The 25,571-nt window shown below is 35.9% G+C and overlaps 1 protein-coding gene across 2 annotated transcripts in view; it reads left to right on the top strand.

Annotated features, from left to right (window-relative positions):
• Positions 1-25,571, top strand: part of LOC131164447 (uncharacterized) — a 53,206-nt gene that overhangs the window by 10,560 nt on the left and 17,075 nt on the right. For both annotated transcript variants that reach the window (XM_058121632.1, XM_058121631.1), the window contains exons 5-17: positions 3,405-3,524; positions 7,925-8,053; positions 8,165-8,290; positions 10,565-10,620; positions 10,716-10,815; positions 11,698-11,815; positions 12,011-12,220; positions 15,859-16,180; positions 16,528-16,621; positions 24,170-24,278; positions 24,398-24,666; positions 24,783-24,907; positions 25,262-25,496. In XM_058121632.1, the coding sequence (XP_057977615.1) occupies positions 3,405-3,524; positions 7,925-8,053; positions 8,165-8,290; positions 10,565-10,620; positions 10,716-10,815; positions 11,698-11,815; positions 12,011-12,220; positions 15,859-16,180; positions 16,528-16,621; positions 24,170-24,278; positions 24,398-24,666; positions 24,783-24,907; positions 25,262-25,496 (2,013 nt within the window). The remainder of the gene's footprint in view (positions 1-3,404; positions 3,525-7,924; positions 8,054-8,164; positions 8,291-10,564; positions 10,621-10,715; positions 10,816-11,697; positions 11,816-12,010; positions 12,221-15,858; positions 16,181-16,527; positions 16,622-24,169; positions 24,279-24,397; positions 24,667-24,782; positions 24,908-25,261; positions 25,497-25,571) is intronic.

Here is a 25,571-nt window from a genome sequence, read left to right as displayed (position 1 = left end):
GATGGTTGAAGCTCAATCACAGCTCATAGTGTGGTGAAGTTCTAGAAAGAGGATCATTACTATTAGTAATAAAAATTGACTGTCTTTAATGCCAGTGTCGAAGAGATCACAATGCATAGTAGACTCAAATATCTGTAAAACAAATTTAGTGGAATGTGCTAGATAAGTTTTGTGGAACTGTGGAGATCTTCTTTGCATGCTTATGGTGCAGTCAAGTTATGTGGAAGCAGGGAAATGTTGTAAATGGGAAATGATCCCAATTCTGATGCAAAAATGAAAGTAGAAATATCCCTTGGCAGATAAAAATTGACTCAAAAGGATAAGATGCATCTCTGGGAATCCTCTGTGACACATAGTTGGTGGATTTCTATGGTACAAGGTGCATCTTCTGAAATGAAGGCCTAAAAACAGTGAAAAAGACCCAAGGGATTTGTTGATTCATTGAATATATATTTTTATTCTTCTTATTTTTTTATAGGATGGTTCTCATGTCTAGTAAAAACAAATGCCATGGATATTGGACGAAATAGAGTATAACGTAGAAGAGCTTAATAACAAGTAATGAAGAATATTGATCCTTACACTGAATTTTTTTCCTATTTTTTTAATACACATATTTAGAGAGATTATTTTGGAGGTCGAAAATAGATATCATAAAATCCTATGTGACTGATGAGATTGAGAACGAGAAATGTTTTACCTTGTCAATGGTGTCAACTTTTTGGTTGTCTAGGACTCTAGGTAAGATTTTGGGTGGTATTAGCATGTCATTTAACAAGGAACTTGTTTTCTCTTGAGCCAAGGTTGTTAGAATCAGGATCCTACATAGGATTGTTGGGAGGGTCCGCAGGATCTGATCATGGATCGTAAGATTCTACTTGTAATGTAAAATAAATTAAAATTTTTATATATTTGAAAATTTATGACAACTCTCAATAAAATAATCCTTAAAATTTGGTAGTAAGTTCAGGAAATTAAAACAAATTTCAGGAAATTTGCTAGCAAGCTAGCTAGCACCTAGTAGGTTTTTCCTTCAACAATTTTGAACCTACAAAAAAAATCTAAATAGCCTGAACTGCAAAGTGCTCTGCAAAGGGCAAACTGTTGCTAGCTTATTTATTTAATAATTCTAATAAAAAAGAAAATTAAAAAAATGAAGAGAAGAAGGAAGAAGAAATTGCTAGTCGTAATTCAATGAACTGATATAAATTTCTCAGTTTCTGTGGTTTTATCATCAGACCATAAGAAGGAGAAGAAGGAGAAGAAGGGACAAAAGGAGGAAGAGGAAGAACTTTTTGTTAGTGGCAAAGAAAAGAAGAGGAAAAAGAATGCTATATGCTCTCTGCTTTGGGAGAAAAGATAGGTCTCTGGTTTAACAATAATAAGAGAAAAAAAGAGAGGAAGAAAGTAAAAAGAACTACAAAGATAACGCATAACTGCTACAGGCATGCAACTTTAAGCTCTCAGCCTGAGTGTGAAACTACCCATTTGTTGAAGCTCTCTGCTGATCTCAAGGCTCTCAGTTGACTCCTATTGTTGCTGGAACAAAGAACAGTCCAAGCCTACCAATAGACAACCTAGGATCTGTCTGTCAAGAGCTCTAAGCTCTCAGAGAACTTTCAAATTTGAAGGAAGAGAGCTTTCAAGAGATGTTCAGCTGCTCTCTTGACTTGATTGAGCAAATCCTAGAACATGTGCTCGTCATGTTGCCCTAATTTTGATGCATTTGAGCCAACTAGACCAAATTTTGTGTCTATGCAAAAGTAAAGTGTTTGGGCCAATAAAAATATATATTGGGCCTTTTTCTTTAAAATCCTAAATAGGAAAAATCCATATTCCATTGCAAAAGTAGGATCGATATGGTCACAAGTAGGATTGAGATCCTAAGATCCTAATGATCTATTTAAGATCCTACTGGGATCCCACTTTATTAAGATTCTACTTAAGATCTGGATCGATTAGGCAAGTATGGGTCGTAGGATTGTAGAATCGCATGATCCGGATTGGGATTTTGATAACCATGTTTTGAGTTAGGTGGGGATAGCCCAATATTATGGTTTTTGTCTATTTTAGCATCAATCTTGGTGATTGAGTGGAAATGAAACTGAAGAATTAGTGGATTTTCGGGATACGCATTGGATATAATTTGTTTAGTGCTTCCAAGTGGTTCCATCTGCAGGCAATTTAGATGTTTGGATCGTTTTGCTTTGGTTTACCTAAAAGCTTAAGCTGGTAGGTTGTGGGCCAACAATGTATATCAGGCCTTAACACTTCCCCATGTGTAGCTCATAAATAAATGATAAATAACACCCATCACATGGAATACAATATTTTTTTAAACACCACACTATAAATGTGGGCAACAAGATTAGAACCCAAGACCTCCTGGTAATTGGCTCCAATACCATGTTAGATTACTACTTTACCTAAAAGCTTAAGCTGTTAGGTTGTGGGCATGTATATCAGGCCTTCACAGTAGTATTGGATGCTATTTATTTTCCTTAAAATGTACAATTAAATTAACTGTAGCATGCTTCCTCCAGAGCTCTGGGTTACATTAAAATGGAGTATCAGACTTGGATACTTTCTGTCATTTACGGACCTGCAAGATGGGGGACTTAGCTTGAGGCCAACTTCCTGACACTATGGGGCATCGTGAATCTGAAAACAGGGAAATTCATTGAGACTGTATTCTAGATTGATGTTGTCATTGTGATTTAATGCAGTAGAGAGACAGCCAGCTGTTGATGTATCATATAAGGATCTGGAGAAGATTTTTTTTTTTTTCTTTTTATTTCTTGTTTGTTTCCTTTCTTGGACACCAAAATCTTGGAGCTTGAGAGACAGTTTCTTTAGAATAATTTTTCTGGGTTTTTTTGGTTGAAATAGGGATTTATTTAATCTTCAAATTGGCAGCATTGGAATTGATTGTACACGTGGGTATGAAAAAGGAAGAAAGAACCAGAAGCTATTATGTAGACATTTATTTAGGGAATTCAATGGTTCTCATATCACCATTGCATAATAACCCAATTAAAAATTTTGAAATGAGAATGAAATTTCAGAAGTTCTTTTGAGAACAAATTTAATAGTTCAAGGAATGGACATATAACCATGGTAGTGTCGCCAAATTTTCTACATCATTAGCTTTTTCAATGTGCTTTATGTTTTTTCAAATATATTTCGTGATGAGATATAGTTCTATGGAACAGTAGTGTATTATTTTCAATCTGGATAAATTTTATTTTCCATATCATTCTATTTGATCTTTTCTGCATGATCATTTTTCATTTTGACAACTAGAAATGTTATAATCATGGAAACCAAATTATTAGGGTATTCAATTATTTCAGTGTTGCCATTGAAGAATAATTTGTCATATTTTTTTTGAACTCTTTGCAAAGGTGAGAGGCCAAATCAGTCTACTTTGTGGGGGTAGCATTATATTTGGATTGTCAGATTATCCAATCTCAGAATTTGAGCTTGTCGCTGAAGAACTTTTGATGAGTGATTCCATCATAAAGGTACTTACTCTCTCTTGTGAACTTCTTGATCCTTTGAACTTCTGGGTGGATTGCAGGTAATCTACTAGATCTTGTTCAGTATTTATCTGGTTTAAACAGCGCTTAATTGTTAAAAGGATTTTATGTATCCAACTCCCTAGTAGTTTCATAAGATATTTTTTGATTTTCGTTGAATATTTATTATAAAATGAAGTGCATATATTACACTGCCTGACCATCATGGAGACTTAGATTTAACATGCAATAAAAATCAAATAATAAAGTTTTTAGGGCTTGTGGTGAACTTGTGCGCGAGGAAGTTTTTGAACATGGGTGCTAGTGTGTTGGACACACATCCTGTTTCCATACCCATGCATGTGCCCAACATGGCCACTATATTTTGTAGCCCATGTGATGTTGTCCATCAATCTTGTTTTAATTATTGTACTATTTTTAGCAACCGCCTTATTGCATGACTCTGATTATTTGAAAGCTGATACTTTGAATTGACTGTGATTATTTGAAAGCTGATACTTTGAATTTAAGTGCACATCAATGTCACATAATGGCATATGGGGCATGATTCTGGTTTCTGACATTGTTCAATTGATTGCTTTTGTACAAGAATTCATTTTTTACACTTGTACTTTTGTTTAGCACAAGCACAACAATTTATGGGAAGTACTTCTGGCTGTCCTCTTTGTCTGTGTGTTGTTTTTTTTGGTGGTGTGGTCAATGAGGTACATAGCATATCAATAATGAAGGAAAAGATATTTGAAAATTTTAAAATATCACAATTGTTCTTTGTTTGCCGTAATTGGCAATTTTGCTCCAAAATGATGGAAGCGGTCATACTTCTTGTACACCCAATCAAGTTGTTATAATTCTTATAATGGTGTTGCCGCTATAAAAAAAAAAAAAAAAATGTAAAGAGTCAAAAGTATTTATTAACAGAAGGAGGGGTGGCAACTGATGTACACAAAAAACTCTACAAAGTCTTACAGTCTCCCTCTGAGTATGAATGGCAATCTGCCTGCTGAACCAAGACCTTAAAAGTCAGTAACCAGATCTTATTTAGAAACAAAACAAAGGAGCTTTCTCTCCCCAGAAGTACTATTTCTTTCCCTTCAAACCGTTGGAAAAATTATGCTTCTGTACAACTATGAACACCTCTCCAGGCCCATAGCTCTTCTTCCACTGTTCCTGAAGGAGCCCACAAAGCTCCCAGGAGGGGAGCAGGCTAGATTCCAAAATTGACTTATCTTCTCACAATGTAAAAAGATGCTGCACAGTTTCAGTTGCCTTCTTGCAAGAGTAAATATATTCACTCTAGTCTTTCTACAAGAAAATAACTAGTGCCCTCCTCTGCCTCTCAAGCAAAGAAAACAACAGGCAAAATACATGAACCTCTCCTGAGGTTTGTCAAAAATATATGACTGCCTCTACATTTTGAAAATGACACTGGCATCCACTGACGTTTGAATATAATAAAATTGCCTCTATTAGTTGACTTCCCATGATGGCATGATATATTTGTCTTAATAACAAATTTGGAAGACTTTCATACTATTCTTGTTAGGCTTTCAATGAGAATGCTGGCTCCTGCTAGTGCAATGTTAACCTTTCAAAAAATGCAACTGCAGAAATGAAGATTTATACCTGTGGAAACATGTATTGAGAATTTGCGATATGCATTCATTCTTCCAAATCCTTTTAACAATTCTTAGTTCCAAAGAAAGGCAACATGATGACCAACTTCCGTTATATTGGAGATGCTCAACTAACGGAGGAGGTTATAAGTGTCATCATGCTTAAATGTCAAGGGAGGCTCATCCCTTTTCTTCAGTGCTTGGGGAAGTCCACGTCTTCTTAACAAACCTCTGGGAAGATCAGTGTATTTTACCCCTCCAGAAAGGTCTTAGTAGGGGCAAATCTTCTAAATCTTGTGTATTCCCCACAAACACATCCTAAGCTACATTTTCATTTCATTGATCTGCATACGAAGTTTGGAACTAATTAAAGCATCTTTCTCCCTTGTAATCAAGAGCAAATTCGTGGAAGACCCCCTCAAGGATACCTTTTTTCTTGTAAGAATCTCTTCTGCACATTCTATAGTATCCTTATGAGCTGCCAGTGGGTAGGTGGATAGACATAAAATAGATGGGAAGATTTGATGATTGCTCTTGATAAATGTCAACTTTCCTTCTTTGGAAAGATAAAGAGTAGAGATCACTCCCTCACATTCTTTGGGTCAAATGGCGATCTAACAAGGTATGACCCATGCTTACCTCCGTTCTAAAATATATAGGTATATATTGGATAACTAAAGAAATATATCAAGAGAAGAAAGAAGAAATACAGAACATGAGAAGAACCAGAAGTCCTCACAGAAAGAGAGAAAAACCTTCTCTCATAATTAATGGAACACTTCAAATTTGTCACCTGCTTCTGACCTTATTTGCCGGATTCTTACCACCATCCATACGAACTACTTGAGCTACAGGGTCAGACAACCACAATCTGATCTGAGTCACCATTTTTGAACCTCAATCTCCTTACCACTTAACCTCCAGCACCAGCGAAACAGGTGTAGGCAAAAATCAATACCACTTCATTTTGGTCAATAACTTGCTGATCTTTACCCTTAATATCATCCATGAAAATAGGAATACCTTTCAAACTATCAAGCAGAGATGCTGGCCCACGAGAAATCTCACCAACCAAATGAGAGGAATCTGAAAAATACCCATATTGTTTCTGGATCTCATACAGTAGCAATCGCAACCAAAAATACTATGATCATCAGTCTCATTTTCAGATTCATTGCCCACTTTTTTTATTTTATCATTATTTTTTTATGTTAGATGTTCTTCACAATTTTTCTCACCTGCCTCAATCTACCGATCCGCTGGAGTTTCCACAATAGATACACAAATGCCCCTCAGAGTTTCCTTGCATGGATTTAGATGTTATTCCATCATATTACCATCAAAATTACCTTGCTTCTCTATAAAAAAACACTCATTTGTCCACCCATCTGCAGCACCATTTGACTAGAATAAACCTTGTTAACCTCAACCTTCTCAGATCCCTTCCCATCACTAATAATTTTCCCCCCAATTCCTCTGAATATCTGTTATACTTCACTCTTAGACTTGAATCTGGTTATCTTGGACCTTATTTAAATTGCCCCAACTCACCAGTGAATGCTTACTGGACTGCTCCATGACATAAATCCTCTCTGACTAATGACTCAGATCCACTAGCCAGAAACTCCCGTCCAAGACTTATCATCTCAGATTTGTGATCACTATTGAGCCTCACCTGCCACCTGCAAATAAGAAGCAGCTGATCACCCTGACACCTTTGAAGAATAAATTCGCTTCTCCAGCTATGAATCAGTCCTATTCAGGAAAGATGAACTCCCCCATGTTTTAGAGAACTGCTGGGTCTAGCTGCTGCAATTACCATCCTTTTTTTTTTTTTTTTTTTTTTTTTGTTTTTTGCAAATGAATGATTCCACCCTTTCAAAACCCTGGACTTTGGGCTGTACCATCACATAACCTTGATGGAATATTGGGCTCAAGTGCATATTTCAAAGGATGGACCTGACTAATAGGAATGGTTAATTGGCTCAGAGAACTAGCCATTTTTATTTTTTCTGGAGAAGCCTTCCTCTAACCATCTAAGTTTTAACATCCTGTTTTCATATTTCTGATTATCATTTCTTCATTTTCACAAAAGACTCTTTAAGTCATTTGAACAATTTGTAAAGTGGCTTCATCCTCGTCAAAGTCATGCCACGACCATGTCAATGATGTGTCCATGGCTCCATGCTGTGTTGGGCACCTGTCAAAGCCCATAATACATATTTTTTTTCCAATACATATGGGTGCATGTCCATTTCCAATACGTGTCAAGACACACCAGCATGCCACTCAAGAGAGTGTCATGCTTCATGGACCAAAAGCCCATCCTCTCCATCATGAGAGTGACATGCCGCTGCAAACATAATTCTGCCATATTGTGTTGATGACTGAAGTAACCTATTGCACTCTGTATTTAAGTTAAGTGCCTTCAAATCTCACCACCCTCCACCGCTTACCTATCTGAAAATGGTACGATCTTGCCGCCTTATCATCAATTAAAGTGGCATCCAAGATTTTTTTCCTATTAACAGAAGTGCACCACTTTGTTGATCACTTTCTTTGATCTCAAGATCAATACCCTGGAAATAAGCCTATATTTATTCCCGGCCAACTAACTGGCCTGAAGTCTCCAATATGTTTTGTACCTTGTTCTTATAAGTTATAGAAGGATATGTCTAAATATTCATCTGCTAACTTTGTAAATCTTTATATACTTTTTTTTTTCCTGTTAATGATCTAGTATCACTTTTTTTTTTCTTCCATTGAGTGAAGGTTTGTGGTGCACTCAGAGTGGCAGTCAAAATGTTACTTATGTGGAACTCCAAAATACAAATTGATGGTGGGGAAAAGACATTCGTTACTACTTCAGTCCTTGAAGTTAGGAATCTTGTTGTTCTAAGGGTATGGTTAACATTTACACTGCATCCTTAATATTTGACGGAAACACAGGATTTGTTTTCCTTGGTGGGTTTGAATATGATGTCCTGATCAACTATTGTTTGTCTTTGGCAGGAAAACTCCGTCATCAGTTCAAATACAAACTTGGGCGTGTATGGTCAAGGACTTCTAAAGTTGACAGGTCATGGAGATGCAATAAAAGGCCAACGACTTTCCTTGGCACTATTTTATAACATAACTGTAAGGCAGTGATTAGTTTATCATTTAATTTTGTTTATTTTGTTACTTTATTATTATTATTATTATTATTTTTATTTTGTTTGATTCTTAAGATTTGAACCCTGGATCTCCCTTACCCCACCCCAATCCTCTATTATTGGAGTAGGCCTGTGAGGCTTAGTCATGTAAGGTTTATAAAATATAAACTGATTGCATCCTAGGATCAACTAGGAGAATAGTACACTGTATGGAGGTTTTCGTTGAAAATAACCTCACTTGGCCTCTTTTTCAATATTAGAGAAGGTTTGGTTGAATAGGCCTGTGTTGCATTTGCATTGGGAACAGTGACACCAAACAGAATAGAGAGGCCTTATTAGATTTTGTACTTACTGATGAGCAATGGAGACCTGGGAAAATATATTGCTGACTGTAGTATGTCTGTTACCATGATTGTTCTGAGTTTGAATGCACATGCATGTACAATTCATGTACTGTATATGAGAAGTATCAATAAGGTGTCATCACTAATCTCCAATTAAAATTTTTAAAGGCAGTGACTCTTAATTGCAGAATTATCAATTCAAAGCTTATTCAGTCATGCTATGCTAGAGCATTGTAATTTGTCATCATCATCAACATCCCTATCATCTTATTCTTCTTATGCTCATTTTTTGTTGCTTGGTCCATTTTGTACTTGGTTGACATAAACTATGTTGGATTTTGGAAAATTGTCATCATCATCAACATCCTTATCATCTTATTTTTCTTATGCTCATTTTTTGTTGCTTGGTCCATTTTGAACTTAGTTGACATAAATTATGTTGGTATTTGGAAAATTTTCGTGCTGTTCCTCTTCCTGGACTTTTTGGTGCATCATTAAAATTATTTTCCATGCTGTTCCTCCTGGATTTATTAGTTGTGCTTTTACTTTTTATAGCATAGTTCCGGATCAGCGAGATATGTAGTTGGAAATATTCCCATTTTTATATCAAGAATACAAGCTCCTCGCATTAATAGTTTGCCCAGTAGTTCTGATATCATTTTATTTTGTTCCATTTTCCTTGCTATTTTAATGATGCACAAATGGTTTCATGTATAAATATTTGCAGAAATCCTTGAACTTCCTTGTCTCTAGCTCTTGCATTCCATTTAAGCTTTGGGGTTACTTTCCCCCCTTTTGGTCTGCTTTCAGGTTTAAAGTGTAATAAAGTTTTTAAATACTTTCTGTTGTTTCTTGATATTGTATATATATTTTTTTAAAGTCCTGCTGAGAGTTCCCTGTATATTTATTTATTTATTTTGAGTACAACTGTTATTCTTTCATAACGCCTTGTTTCATGTTTCTATAATTTTAATTCTCCCCTTTGTTTTGAAATTTAAGGGGTTGTTTGGTATTGTTTCTGTTTTCACTTTTCTGTTTTCATTGCTGTGCAATGAAGAAACCCATTATGAGAACATGTTTGTTTACGTTGCTAGTTTTGTGTTTTTGCTAGTTTTCATTTTTAGTTGTTTGGTAACTTGCACACTGCTTTACTATCTAGAATTAAATTTTGTAGACTAAGTCATTCATTTTATATGCAATTTAAGACTATATTTAAACGAAAATGACAGTGAGTATTTAGAAATAATTAAAATAAAATATCCATAATATTTCTAAAAATTTGAAAAAATAATGAAAGTCATTAAGAAATATATATATATATATATATACACTATTTGATTGTTTTGTAGCAGTAAAAAGTGTGTTGAAATATAATAATTATATATATATATATATACTGTTTGATTGTTTTTGTAGCAGTAAAAAGTGAGTTGAAATATAATAATTAAGTAAAAAATAGTAATATATATATTTTTCTATTTTTTATTACAATGTTTTTAAAATTGTATTCTTTTGATTTTTATAATTTTCATTATATTTTTTAATTGCTATTTGATTCAAGGACAATAAAGAGCATTTTTTCAATTAGGTCTTCAATTTGCTTCAATTTTGGAAATATTAACCAAGTTGTTAGCTTCTGTTTTAAAGTTTTTCTTTCTGGATTTTAGTGTTTCATTTCTGGTGTCTGTTTTCATAACTTTTGACAGTGATACCAAATGGCCCCTAGGTTCTTGGTCATCATGATTTTATCTTGCAGCTTCCCCTTTGAGCTTTTTCCCATTTGCTGATTGAATAGGTCACTATTTTATTTTTGGTAATGCCCTTTTCATATATGCTGTGTTATATATCTATGTTATACTTATCTAGGACTTCTGTTTGCGCATAAATGTTTCACAAGTTCTCACATTTGTCAGGTTGGGCCCGGTTCCATACTTCAGGCTCCACTGGATGATGATGCTAGTAAAAGCATGTGAGCTTAAATTCTGGTTCATTGTTTTTCCTTAACTGCTTGCTCATTAATCATAGAAATTAGATGAAGATTTCTGATGTTTATTTTTTTGGTAGGGTAACGAAGTCGCACTGTGAAAGTCAGTCATGCCCAATGGACTTAATAACTCCTCCAGATGATTGTCATGTTAATAGTACACTTTCATTTTCTCTTCAAGTAAGAGATGGATTTAGATTTGAGTTCTGTAGTGTCTTTGAGATTACATGCCATTTTTTGTTGGCATTATCTCTGTTAATTGCCAAGCACCTTATTAGCTCTGTTGCATCTAGGAGAGGTTTCTGACTATTTCCACTTAAGATAGTACTAAATTTATGTTATTTTGATTTCCTTACAGTTATTAACTTAATGTTGAATCAAAATGGAAATTTTGAGGGTAATTTGAAGGAAACTTTGATTTCAGTAGAAATTTCTATTTTAATTTAGAGAAACTCCAGAAACTCGTACTAAATTATGGAAATTATGAATGAAACTTTGGAAATTATTAAAATAGATGATTGTGAATAATTTAGAAAGAACCTCCAAATTTGCTCATTTTTTCAGTTTTTATTTTAAATTCCCTGAAGTGCAGTTGATATACCAGAAATTTTGGTCCAAATTTTGCAAAAAAGAAGGGGAAAAAAACACATTTTCTGTTTGAGTCCTCCCAAAATCTGAAATTTCAACTGAAATTACAGAAAAAAATAAAAAAGACTATGGTTGAATGTTATTTCAATCATATCGCTAATAGTACAAGAAATTGAAGCAGTTACAGAACCTCAGTCCAAAATGCAGGGTTTTACTTATGCATAAGGTGTGCGCTCTTTTTTTGTTTTTTGTTTTAATAAAGAAAACAATATAAATAATGTGAATTGGTTTTCTTCCTTCCTTTCCCTTTTCCATAGCAGGATTTTGAAATGGGAAAAATTTAAAAGTCATTGGAGAGAATTTTCACTATCCTTTTAACTGCTTTACAAAGGAGTGTAAGTAGGTGAACCGTATTTTGTGATAGTTCATAGTTGCCTATTAACCTAATTAAGTTCATAATTTATCCTTTTGCAGATTTGTCGAGTGGAGGACATTCTTGTAAATGGCCTTATCAAAGGAAGTATTATTCACATCCACAGGGCTAGGACTGTCATTGTTGATACAGATGGCATGATAAGTGCATCAGAATTAGGTAATGGACGGGTTTCCATGCATGTATTTTCTGTTCCATGCATGTACTTTCTGCATTTCAAAGAACCTGCATACATAAATTGGCTCCTCATGTCCTTGAAGTTGACCTCCACATTCTTGCTTCCAAAGAAAACTTCAATTTCTATGGAAATATTACTCCATGTACCAGTGTCTGACTTAGTGGGACCATTTTCAGGTTGCAGAAAAGGTATTGGTAGGGGAAACTATTCTAATGGAGCTGGTGGTGGTGCTGGGCATGGGGGAAGAGGGGGCTCAGGAGTTTTCAACGGAAGGGTGAGTGAAGGTGGTAATAAATATGGAAATGCTGATCTTCCTTGTGAGTTGGGGAGTGGAACTGGGGGCCCTAATGAGTCGTTTGGCCATGTGGCTGGAGGGGGGATCATTGGTAAGCCATTTTGATATCACTCAGGATTCATGAAAAGATATCTTTGTTTGTTTTTCGTAATTGACTTAATATATTATTTTGTGTTCTAATATTTCTGTACAAAAATCAATCTATGGAAATTTCAATGTTCATATTCTTTATGCTATAATTGTTGCTGTTAGATTAGCATGGTAGTCTATTTCTAGTTTTTTGGTGCTGTGTGTAGAATGGAATGATAGAATCCTTTAGAATAAGTTTAATCCTATTGCTTTGATTTGGGCCAAAGTTGTTTTTCAGCTTCTTCTTGGGCCTTTTCTTCAAATGTTTTTTGTAGTACTTTGAACGATTTGCAGTGGGATTAACCTCTTCGTGAAAAAGGGTTTTGGAGAGTGATGGCATAGGTGGATTAGGGTCTGCCAGTCTAATGTGTGGTTTTCAGTTATTTTTAAAGGTGAACCTAAATCTTGGTTGACTGCTTCGAGAGGCATTAGACTAGGAGATCCTTTATCCCCCTTTTTGTTTGTACTTGTAGCTGATGTTTTAAGTAAGATGGTGGATAGGGTGGTTGATAGAGGGTTGGTTAAAGGATTAGGTGTGGGGAATGAGGGCTCTCATCTTCAATTCTTGATAACCATAATCTTTTGTTTAGAAAAACTTTGGGTATTCTTAATGTTTTTGAGAGAGTTTCTGGGCTTAAGATTAATATGGGGAAAAGTGGTTTAGCAGCTGTAAATGTACTGGATGAGAGGACTAGAGTTTGGTCTGCAGATGCGGTGCGTGGTTTACTTTAATTGCGCCTTACTTAGGGGTTCCACTAGGTGGAGATCCTAGTGGGGCTGATTTTTGGAATCCAGTAGTGGAGGGGATTACGAAGAGACTAGACAGCTGGAAGGGTTCCCTTTTCTCTTTTGGCGATAGAATTATGCTTGTCCAAGATTATCTCTCTAGCATCACTTTGTATTTTTTTATCTGTTTTTATAATTCTAGTGGGAGTCGCTCGTCTGGGGGGTCGTAGGTTGTAGTGACCATTTAGTAAACTGGGCGCAGGTTAGTAAGTCTAAAAAGGAAAGGGGGGGGGGGGCGGGTTGGGTCTTGGTAAGTTGGTGTCTAGAAACATCGCTCTTTCAACTAAATGGTTGTGGTGCTTCCCCTTGGAAGATAATTCCCTATGGCATAGAGTTATTTACAGTAAGTCTGGCTGAGATGAGAATGGGTGGGATATCAATGCTAGCTTGAGATGTTCTTTGGGGAGTCCGTGAAGGTCTATTTCCCAGGTTTACTCTATTTTTAACCCTCACACTAAATTTGTGGTGGGAAGGGGACCGCAGATTCATTTTTGAAAAGACCTATGGCTCGAGAATGATTCTTTTTCCATTTTTTCCAAGTCTTTTTAGATTGTGCTCTAAGCCAAACAAAGTTATTTCTTTCTTTGTGGATAATGGGAGGGCCTTTCTAGTCTCTTGGAATTTTCATTCCAGGAGACCTCTGAATGATAAGGAGATGGTGGAGTTGTCTTCTTGGTTGTCCGTATTGAACAATTGCAAATTATCCTTGGGTGGGGATGTTCGTTCTTGGTGACTGGATCATTCAGGGATGTTTTATTGTAAATCATTCTTTGAGTTTTTGACCTATTTAAATTATCCCTTTCCTCTTTATTCAGTTATTTGGATAGTTAAAATTTCCCAAAAAATTATAGTGTTTACTTGGTTGGTTGTGCTTAACAAAATTAAACCAATAACTTGTGGCAGATTAGGAGACCTTTGAAGGCTCTCTCTCCAGATATTTGCGTGCTCTGTTATAGGAATTCCGAAACAGTCTCTCACCTCTTTTTGCTTTGTGATTTTGCAAGGAGGAGTTGGAATAAATTGTTAGGTTTTATGGAAGAGAGTTGGATCTTCCCCCATACAGTGGAAGATTTGTTATTCACTTCTTTTGCGGGCTTTGGAAGAAGGAAGGATAGGACAGCTCTATGGAAGTGTAGTAAATCAGCAGTTTTATGGGTCTTTGGTTGGGAAATAATGTGCAGTTTTTTTCCATGAGGAAGTTGAATTCGTATTTGGTGTGGGAAAAGATTCAGTTCTTGACCTCTTTATGGTGTATCAGGTTTGGAATTTTTAGAGAAGCTAGCTTTCAGGATTTAAACAGGGATTAGAAGAATTGGTTGGATTGATTTCTGTTTTTGGATGTTTCAGTTTTTCTCTGCTTCATTCCAGATTTTTCTGGGAGATGCCTTTTCTCCCCCTTGTAAATTCTCTTCCTATTAATGAATTTCTTTTGCTATAAAAAAAATCAGAGGGCTTTGCTTTTGTAAGTTATGCTGTTTTTGGAGGATGCCTCATCCTCCCTACTGTACCTTTTTTCTTTCTTAATAAATCTTCTTTTTTTCTCTTCCAAAAATTTGTATTATTGATGTCTTAATAGGTAATACGCATGTGTCCACACACACATATTTCCTGCTGCTTTACCCTTGTTTCATCATATATATTCTTTTCTATTTATTTTACTCCTTGCACCGAAGTAGATATGAACTTTTGAGAGAGAATTCTCCATTATCCCCAACATAAAAAAGAATATGTTTTGGAAAGTGTAGTTGAACAAAATAGTAGAACACTTTATACTTTAGAACTCCTTTTAATATAAAAAAATGACTGTAAACAATGATGACTGTTGAATAGCCCCAGACTTGGTGATACAACAATATCTAAACCAACAACTTGACACAGTTTCTCTACATACATATGCAACATTGTTAGATTTGAATTACAGGCTTATTTTGACAAGGTCAAATTTATGGTAATAATGTTATCTACTGGATTACTTCATATGCCTGAATTGATTATTTTTAATCCCAAGCATAATAAATTTAAATCTTCCTAACAATTGTAATAATTATTTGAGGTCTACATTTTCTAAATTAGTCGTGACCAAAGAAAAGTAAGAATTGTTGCAAATGTGAAAGGGTGATTCTATTAAGCAATTTCTCAGTAGGAAATAGAAAGAAGGGTGATATTATTGCAGCTGTAAATTTTCAGGCCATGCTTCAGAAAGACTTCAAAGTTAAATTTTAAGTGGTGTCTATCATGAAGAAAATGCCAAATTGAATTGAATTTTTTAGTTGTTTTGTCTTCCACTTTTCTTGCTTTTATACTTTACTGACATGGTATAAACTGTGTAGTTATATATGATAATATCATAGGATGTTTTTCTGAGATGGGGTTCTAACATGTAGATCTTGGTGATTGTCTGCTGATCTCAATAGGCTCATTGTACATCATCATCATGGTGATTATATTAAATTAAGTAAAACTACCTGCCTTCTCTTTTTGTTTTTTTTTTCTTTTTCTTGCACTTGGTGCATTATAGTAAGGATAGAGTTTTATCAATACAGTAAACCATCAAATCTGCTTACCCATGTGAACTGTGGAGTATGTTATATTTTGCTCATTTTAGTGGTCTTGTATGTGTTGTATTGGTCTTGTATGTGTTGAGATACATTTTGACGCATTCATTTTGAATTATGTAAAATTCCGTAACCATGTATTGGATGCTAAGAATTAACCAAAGTTCAGTAAATTGGTAGAGGTTTCCTGTGTCCTATTTTGGCACTTGTTCATTAATAGTAGATCATGGCTGACCTACTCTTGATCCGTGCTTGTCAGTGATGGGATCCATTCAATGGCCGCTTCTAAGGCTTGATACGTATGGATTTCTGAGGGCTGATGGTCAAAGTTATGGTAATGCAAGAAAAAACAGTAATGATACTTTGATTGGAGGCCTTGGGGGAGGTTCAGGTGGGACAATTCTTCTGTTTCTTCAGTCACTTACCCTTGCAGAGAGCTCATCCTTATCTGTTATTGGTGGCACTGGTGGACCTCATGGTGGCGGTGGCGGCGGTGGGAGAATTCATTTTCATTGGTCTGAAATAGATGTGAGTGATGAATATGTTCCGGTTGCAACTATAAATGGTACCATCAACAGTAGGTAAGCCTGTTTAAAATGATTAATAGCACAAAATCTTTTTCAGAGCATAAAAATTTGTGCACAAACCTTTGGTACATGCAGTAAATAGTTTTAAAATTTAATTTGAGTCCTTCAGGACTATTGGTTAGCTATTTTTTGCTAGTCTTTCCAAGTATCAGCACCCTTGGATTTTAAATTCTGTTATTTTTAATAATTACCTTAATTAGGATTTTGTCTTTATCTTTCCCCCATGCCATTAATATTATAGATTTATGGCTTCTGTACAAAAAAACTCATGTTTCATGATATCAGTTCATAGTAAGAGTTTGTTTCATGACAGAGTGGTACTTCATTTTGTTATTTAACAGTGGAGGTGCTGGGGATAATGGTGGTCTTTATGGAGAGGAGGGCACTGTTACAGGAAAGAAATGCCCGATGGGCCTCTATGGCACATTCTGCAATGTATGATACTTTGCCTTTCATTGTGTCGTCCTTGTTTCATGCTTGCATTGCATTGTTGAAGTTATATCTATAATATTATCGTTTTTTCTTGTAAGCTGTAGATTAGATGGTGCATCAGGCTCACGTTGCCATATGATAGGCACTTCTTGCAATCTTTGTCCAACTCTATAAATATCATTTCATGCAAAAAACTGGTACATCATTGGAATTTGGAATGACCATAGGAGGCAATGCTGAATTTAACTCTTGAGAAATGTGTTATTTTTTATGTTTTTAATCTAGAAGTGATTGTTTAGGTTGATTAAAATTTTATCCTACCTGTTGCAATGTGTCAAATGTTTTCCCTGGAACAATTTGTTAAGTGGGTTGCCACCAGAGTTTACAGTTAGTTTTCCATTGAATGATCACAAAATACAGTTCATCTCAGTCATGAAGCTGCTAAATGAATTCCATAATTCTAATCACATGACCAAAGATTGACACATGACACTATAAATTAGATGGTGCATCAGCCATCAGGTTCATATTGTCATATGATAGGCACTTTTTGCTATCTCTTTCCAACCCTATAAATATCATTTCATGCAAAACTGGGACGCCGTTGGGAATTTGGAATGATCATGTATGAGGCAATGCCGAATTTAACTCCTGAAAAATATGCCATCTTTTATGTATTTAATCTAGAAGTGATTGTTTAGGTTGATTAAAATTTTATCCTACCCATTTGAAATGTGTCAAATGTTTGCCCCTGCACAATTTGTTAAGTGGGTGGCGCTGTTGAATGGTCACAAAATACAGTCTGTCTCAGTTATGAAGCTGCTAAATGCATTTCATAATTCTAATCGTATGACCAAACATTCACACATGACCCTTTTATTCTTGAAGTCTTTTTTCCTTCTCAAGTCAAATACGTTTTTATGATTTTCATTTTTATCATATTATATGTATATATATATATATGGAATGATGATTAATATGGAGATGGAAGTACATTATAAAAATGTTTATTTAGATGCAAAGACCGAACAAATGATTTGCCAGAAGAGAATATGCATTTTGGTAATTAGGTTGTGTCAGTGGGGGTATTTTTGTTTTTAAGTTTTTTTTTTTTTTTTTTATCATTAATATATAAAATGGCAAACCTGGAACTGCACGAATGCTCCAGGAGAACTGCCTGCTCTTTTCTTTTTCTTCCCTCTCTCTCTTCTTTTCTTCTTTTCTTTTCATCTTCTCTCTTACATCGCTAACTTTACAGCATGGTGTCAGAGCTTTAATCTCCTCTAAATCTGATTTATCTGACTTGTTTCTTATATTTTTTTTTTTATTGTTTTTTTTTTCTCTCTTCTTCCCCTAATCTGTTCCTAAAGCTGATTTTCTGGTTTGTTTGAGAGTCATTTAGGTAAACATTTCATCTCAATTAGGCTTTGTAGCATCCTTGGTAAGATGCTGTTTTTGTTCATGGCGGTTTGCTGATGTCAGTTACTCTGCTTTGGTATACTGCTGCTGTTTGTTGGACGGTTCTGCCATGAAGATGCTGTTTTGATGCTGTGTATGTTCATGATTGATTGCTTGCAATCATGTTTCAATTGCTGGTGTTTTGATGACTCTTCTTACCTGCACTCGCTTCCACTTGCTGCTTGCCATAATGCCTGTAGCTGCTGCAAGGATGTTTATTAAGAGCCTGCAGTGCTTTTTTGTGGCTTGCCCTGTTCTTCATGGTTAAGTTATTACTCCTAGGATATTGTAACCTCAGTTCTGTGGTCATAGAATCCTGCCTCTTGAAGTTTTCTATCTTTGAAGTTCTGAAGTGCTGCTGTCTTGTGCTAGTATGTGTTGGCTGTCTTCTTCTAAAGCTTTGATAATTCAGCCATGGTTACTGCTTCTAATAGTGGTATGGGAAGATTTGGAGGATGAGAATGAGGTTTGGATTGCAGTTCTGGCAGTGGTAGTGTATTAGGACGAGAAGTTTGTTGGGGCAATTCTTACATTTGCACTCATTGTGGCAAAGACAATCATGCTGTTGACCGCTGTTGAGATCTCCTTGGGCTAATAAATCTCTTGCCTAATGGTGATTCCACTGTTGTCATTTCAAATGCACCCAGCCACTTCACTGTGGAGTTGAGTACATCATTTACCGTATCACAAGAGGAGTGTGACAATCTTGTATGCATGGTTCAAATACTCTAACCCAGTATTCTATATCTAAAGCTACTATGGCCCATTTATGTACAATTGGGCTTGTGTCCTTTTTCCTTCTCACCTTGGTTATTGAGTCTGGTGGTTCTTCCTATATGACAAGGTAGTCCTAATTTGTTTCAATCATTGACCCCACTACTTTACACTCTAAAGTTACTCTTGCTGATGGTTCTGTTACATTGGTTTGCTGATGGCTTGATTGCACTTGTTTTTGGTTATGGAAATATTCTTCCCTTCTATTCCCCTCTCCTCTGTGTTATATGTGCCAAAATTTCTCTTGAAATCAATTGACTAAATCTCATAAATGTGCTGTAGCATTCTTTCCTTCTCATTGTGTCATGAAGACGATTTGTGGTGGGCTTGAGAAGGATGGCTTGTATTATTTCGGTGATAGTCGTGGTGGATCCAGTTCTTATGATACGGCTTCCTCAAATTCTATTCATGTTGTTTCTCTGGATATATGGCATGCTTCATCCATTTGTTCAAAAACTAAAACAAGTTTTCCCATGTTCAAATCTGTTTCTCATTTGAGTGTTCTGCATGTCTGAAAGCATATTAGGACCTTTCTGTGACTCCGTCTAGATTCGAGTCCTGTAATAAATCACTTTTTCTCTTATTCATTCAGATATTTGGGGTCCATGTAGAGTCAAGAATTTGATTGTTTAATTTTTAAAATGTTTTTACTAAATTCTATCAGGAAATAAAAACTCTCTTTGGCATCAATTTAAAATTTTTTGATCTGATAATGCACTTGAATTTGCTAAAAACAAGCTTTAGTTGTTTTACTTGGTCAAATGGATTATTCATCAAACATGTCATATGCATAGCCCCCAGCATAATGGAGTGGCTGAATGAAGAAAATGGACATTTGCCTGACATAGCATGGTGTCTACTCCAAATACATGTTCCCAAAACATTTTGGACCTCTTTTTCACCTTCTTTTTTGCTCAGAACCCCTCTCGTTCTAGGGGGACAAATTCTGTTCTCTGTTGTGCCTCCTATCTTTGGGTGCATATGTCTTGTTCATGTTCTATATACTGGTTAGGACAAGTTCTCTCCTTGTGTTTTGAAACAGGCTTCTGTTGGATACTTGAGAACTCAGCAAGGATATAAATGATTCATCCTCACACTTGTAGGAAGTATGTTAGTGCTGCTATGATCTTTTTTGAGGGGACATCTTATTTCTCTAGTGATGGGTCCTTGGATGAATCTATTTTGAGTCCAATGATTTATGGCTCCCCCTTATGCGTTAATCTCCAATTCCTTCCATTATCCCTCTTGAGAATCTTTGCTCCTTTTCCAAACCCATCAGTTACTGACCAGGGAGCATTGAGGGTTTATGAATGATGGAAAGCAAGCACAGGCATCACTGCCACCATGCAGCTGCCTCTCTACCGAGACAAATATAATTTATGTCCATCAATGATTTATGGTCCTCTTCATGTGTTAATCCTCTAGTCCCTATCCTTATCTCTCTTGAGAAATCTTTTGATTTTTTTCCAAATCCATCAGTTACTGATCTAACGAGCATTGAGGATTTATAAACAATGGAAATCAAGCATAGATGTCACTGCCACCATGCAGCCGCCCCTCTGCCCATCACTATTTTGACTCCTGGTGTTCTAGAGATCCATTTGAGTTTGACTTGGTTTTGCCTATGCTCACTGGGAAGTTACTCGTTCATATACTCAACATTTGGTTGCGTTTATTTTTTTGTTTATTATGTTTCAATTCTTCACCTTCCGAGTCGTATGTGTTCTTTTGCTTTGTCTATTTCTTCTATGAATATCCCTTCCTCACATGTTGAAGCACTTGATATGCCTAGGTGGAAACATGTTATGGATGTAGAAATGGATGCCCCGAACATTTGAGGGACAAGGGACTTGGTGGATCTTCCTCCTGGTATAGAGTTCTTTAGGTGACCCTATCAGATTGATTGCCAAGGGATACACCCAAAACATATGGTATTGATTATTTTGAGACCACATTTCTTGTTGCTCGACTGATTCTATTTGTGTATTTATCTCGTTGGTAGTTGATTTTGATTGCTTCCTACACAAGTTAGATGTGAAGAATGCCTTCTTGTGTGGAGACTTGCACAAAAAGGTATGCATGGAGCAACCTCCTGGGTATGTTGCTCAAGGGGAGGATGATAAAGTATGGAGGTTGCATAAGGCCATTTATGGTCTTGAGTAGTCTCTTTGAGCCTAGTTTGACTATTTTGCATTATGGTATTTGCATTTGGTTTTACCTAGTTCTACTTTTCATAAAAAGGAGACCTTTGGGGCACTTCTAGTAGTTTATGTTGATGATTTAATCATCATTAGCAGTGGCTACAGTGGAATTTTAGATGCCAAGAAATGGCTTCAAGAAAAATTTCAAATTAAGGAATTTAGTCTTCATTACTTTCTTGGTATTGAGATTGTACAGTCTAGGAAAGGATTGAATCTATCTCAGAAGAATTATACGTTGGACTTGCTAAGTGAGATTGGGTTGTTGGGAGGTAAACCAGTTGATACTACTATGCCCGATGTGAAGTTGTCTAGGGATGTTGGACCGGACTTTGAAGACAAATGTCAATATAGGCAGTGTGGTTGGCAAGTTGATCTACTTGATTGTCACTAGACCTAACATATATTTTGTTATGGGGGTGGTGAGTCATGGAAAATCCCAAACAACCACACTCAGATGCTGTTTGTAAGATTTTGCAACATCTCAAAGGCTCTCCTAGTGGTTTGATATATAAATGTTATAGGAACTGTTAGATCATGGGATACTTTGACGTAGATTGGGCTGACTCTATTGATGATTGAAGATCTACTGCTGATATTGGACATTTGTGGGAGGTAATCTTGTTACCTAGCATGCAAGAGACAAACTATTGTAGTAAGATCTAGTGTTCAAGCAGAATACCGAGCTATATGAAGTTTGTTTTGTCAAAGATGGGACTCTTGGTAACAAAGCTAATATATATGTTTTGTGATAATTAAGTTGCCATTTATATTGCCTAACAATCTAGTGTTTCATGAGAGGACAAAGCACATTGAAGTTAATTGTCATTTTTTGAGGGATGCTGTGTTGGAGAGGGTCGTGTCGCGAGGGCTACCTTTGTGAAATATGTGGATCATTTTGGCCTTGGGTGATGTTTTCACGAAGCCTTATTTAAGCTCACCTTGTCTAATGGTTGAGACAAGATGGGGTTTGGCGATATTCATACAACTCTAGCTTGAGGGGAAGTGCTAGAAGATAATATATTATTTTAGTAATTAGGTTGTATGAATGGGGGTCTTGTTGCCCTTAAGTCTTTTCTTTCTTACTAATATATGAAAGGGCAGACTTAGAGCTGTACGTGCTCCAGGGAAATTTCCGCCTCTTTTTTCCTCCTCTCCTCCATCTCTAACTTTACAGCATGATTAATTGATCAATTTAGAAGCATATGTGCTGAATTGCATCCGTTGTACAATTACAAATTTAAATTATATTTTTTAGATTCTTTAAGATTATTAAATTGCATTTTTTTTTTTGATAGCAAAATAACTTCATTGATAGAATAGGAAGTAAGGCATCTCCTTTCAAAACCATCGGTTACCCCAGAAAAATTAAGAAGGGAAAACCAAAAAGAACGCTATAAACAACCCAAAATGATCAGCATGTCCTATCAATTGAACACAGAAAGCCAATCATGCTGAATATCTGAAAAGCGCATCCCCCTGAAGTTCCCATTACCCACACACCAAAGAGAAGCCAAATGGTGAATCTTCTCCTGTGCTAGAAAAAATGACAACTTCTTCCCTAAAATAATGCACACATTTCGTTCCATCCACAAACCCCAATATTCTGAAAATGGGGCACCATTCCATAACTCCTTACCCTCCTTTTCCCTGCCAAAACTGATAAAATGAGTTGCCAAAAACTCCAGTATTTGGACAAACCCATCATTCCCCAAAGTAATTAAATAGTTTGTTCCAAATCCTCAATGCGAAGTCACAATGTAAGAAAAGATGCAGAGTAGGTTCAGAGCAATTAAAACAAAGTACATATATGTCTGGAGAGGGAGCGAGAGCCTTTAACGGTCTTGTAATTTGTTACAAGTTATTGGTGTTGATCCTATTAAACATAACCAGCTAGAGAAAAGCTTTGATTTTAGGGATACACACCTTGGGTGTGTGTTGCTTTGATTCCCGAGAACCAAAAATCTTTTTGCATTCTAGGGGTGAAAATTTTAACAAAAAAGGGTGGTAACAGAGATCTAAAGAGCATGGAACTTGGAATTCACGGTTAATTATGCTTGGAAGGAGATGGAGAAGGGACCAATTTAAGTAAGGGTAAATTGGGATTTGTTTTTTTTCAGGCGAAGACTTTAAAAAGAGTACTTGTGACGTTAAGGACTGAAATGACATCAGGAAAACATCAGGAAACAGGCACTAACCCTTCATTTGGTTCAAATGTCTGTTCCTAGGAATAGGTTAGTCATAATGGGTTAGTTATAGTTAGTTATACCAAAAACTATGTTGATTCCTCAAATCAATAACAATGAGAAACTTTTTATGAGTCCATAATAAGGAATTAAAAAGGAATAAACATTCCGATATTTCAACATTGGAATGTCTGTTTCTTTCTTATTACATGTTGAATGAAATAATAAGAAACATACAAGGAATAACTATTAACTACATTCCCAACATATTCACTATATTCCTTCTTATTCCAAGGAATAGTTATTCTGCTAACAAATGAGCCATAAGTGTAACTGTGGAGAGTATATTTACTTGACTGAATCAGAAGTGAAATGTTTTGTTTTTATCCAAGGTATGGGTACGTTTTTACAAGAGATTTTCTTGGTGCATCAAGCGTGTGTTGAACTTATAAATAATTTACTGAACATGATTGATGCATGCCTATATAACCATTTACTCGTGCCTATATAACCATTTACTCGTAGCCTGTAGGGATATTACCTGCCTTAAGGATGTTGTATTTGTAATTGATCAAATTCAAGGATAATCCTTCTCATGTTAGATAAATTGGGCACATAATGTGTCAAGCTATTCTTTGTTATGCATTTTAAAATTGTTTCACTCTTTCTGAATGTTTCTTCCAGTTACTGGTTTTTCTCACCTGACAATCTTTACAAGTTGTTTTCTGCTCCTTGGGTGTGCTAATTTTTGTGTAATCTCCTTCAAAAAAAGTTAAAGTAAATTATGATGTTTAGTTTACTAGCTTCTTAGATCATAGCTGTACAATATTTCCTTATGTTCAATGTTGGACTTTATGGGTTTTATTCCTATTGCTTCAGAAGTGCACAATTAAAACACTGTTTTGTCAATATGTTGACAATCAATACATTTACAGGAATGCCCTATTGGTACTTACAAAGATATTGATGGCTCTGATGCAAGTCTTTGCATTCCTTGTCCTCTTGAGCTTCTCCCCAGTCGTGCAGATTTTATATATGTTCGAGGTATTTTTAACATTTTATTTGGCTTCTGCACTACAGTGTCTTGTCTTTTTCATTTATCCTTTTGTTATTGGTTTGTTTTTTGATCCATATTTACACATGAGAATGCGCACTTTTTGCAGGGGGAGTTAGCCAGCCATCTTGTCCTTACAAATGTATTTCCGACAAATATAAGATGCCAAATTGCTATACACCTCTTGAGGAACTTGTGTATACATTTGGAGGGCCTTTGCCTTTTGCATTTCTGTTGTCCTGCATTCTGGTGCTCCTAGCTCTATTATTGAGTACTTTTCGAATTAAATTGGTAGGATCAGGTGGTTCTTACCATAATGCAAATTCAATTGGACATCATAGTCATCACCATTTTCCATATCTTCTCTCACTATCAGAGGTACATTGTTGGTATTCAACATTCCTTTCTCTTGAGTTTATGCTGTGTTTAGTCATAGAGAGTCCAGATGCTGCATAGTTTGACACATTTTTTGTATATGTTTACTCAAATTGTAGGTGCGGGGAGCCAGGGTTGAAGAAACTCACAGCCATGTTTACAGAATGTACTTCATGGGCCCTAATACCTTCAGGGAACCATGGCATCTTCCTTACTCTCCTCCAAACGCAATTATTGAGATTGTGTACGGAAACAAATCAACTTGAAAAAGCTTCTTATAATGGCAAATCTGATGCTAACATAATTTTGTTTTGGGTTTATAATATTATACTCCAGCAACATGAGTTGGTATCAAATTACTGAAAACTTTGATGTTTACCCTAGAAAACCTCAAGCAGGTTATATTGATCATTAGGGTATAAACTTGTACAGCAACTCAGCTCTATAAATTTTACAGCCTGCAAGTTGAAATGGTTTGCATGCTTTGGAGCTAATAGTTTTAGGATCCACGGATTTGGACATGCTGTTATATGCTAGGATCGACTTGTTCCATCACACCTTTACTGTTACTAATAATTCCCTTACTCGTGATCTGCAGCTATGAAGATGCATTCAACAGATTCATTGATGAGATTAACTCCGTTGCTGCATATGATTGGTGGGAAGGATCAGTGCACAGCATTCTCTCAGTGCTTGCATATCCATGTGCCTGGTCCTGGAAGCAATGGCGTCGTAGGAATAAAATTCATCGCCTTCAGGAATATGTCAAGTCTGAATATGATCATTCATGCCTTCGCTCTTGCCGCTCACGAGCTCTATACAAAGGGATGAAGGTGTGGTTTGTTATGAATTTATTATTGTAGATCCTTTCTTCCTAGTTCCAAGTTTATGTCTTTAATCGCTTGTCA

The sequence above is a fragment of the Malania oleifera genome, chromosome 9, assembly GCF_029873635.1.
Source record: "Malania oleifera isolate guangnan ecotype guangnan chromosome 9, ASM2987363v1, whole genome shotgun sequence".
NCBI lineage: Eukaryota > Viridiplantae > Streptophyta > Magnoliopsida > Santalales > Ximeniaceae > Malania > Malania oleifera.
This window is presented reverse-complemented; position numbering and strand designations above follow the sequence as displayed.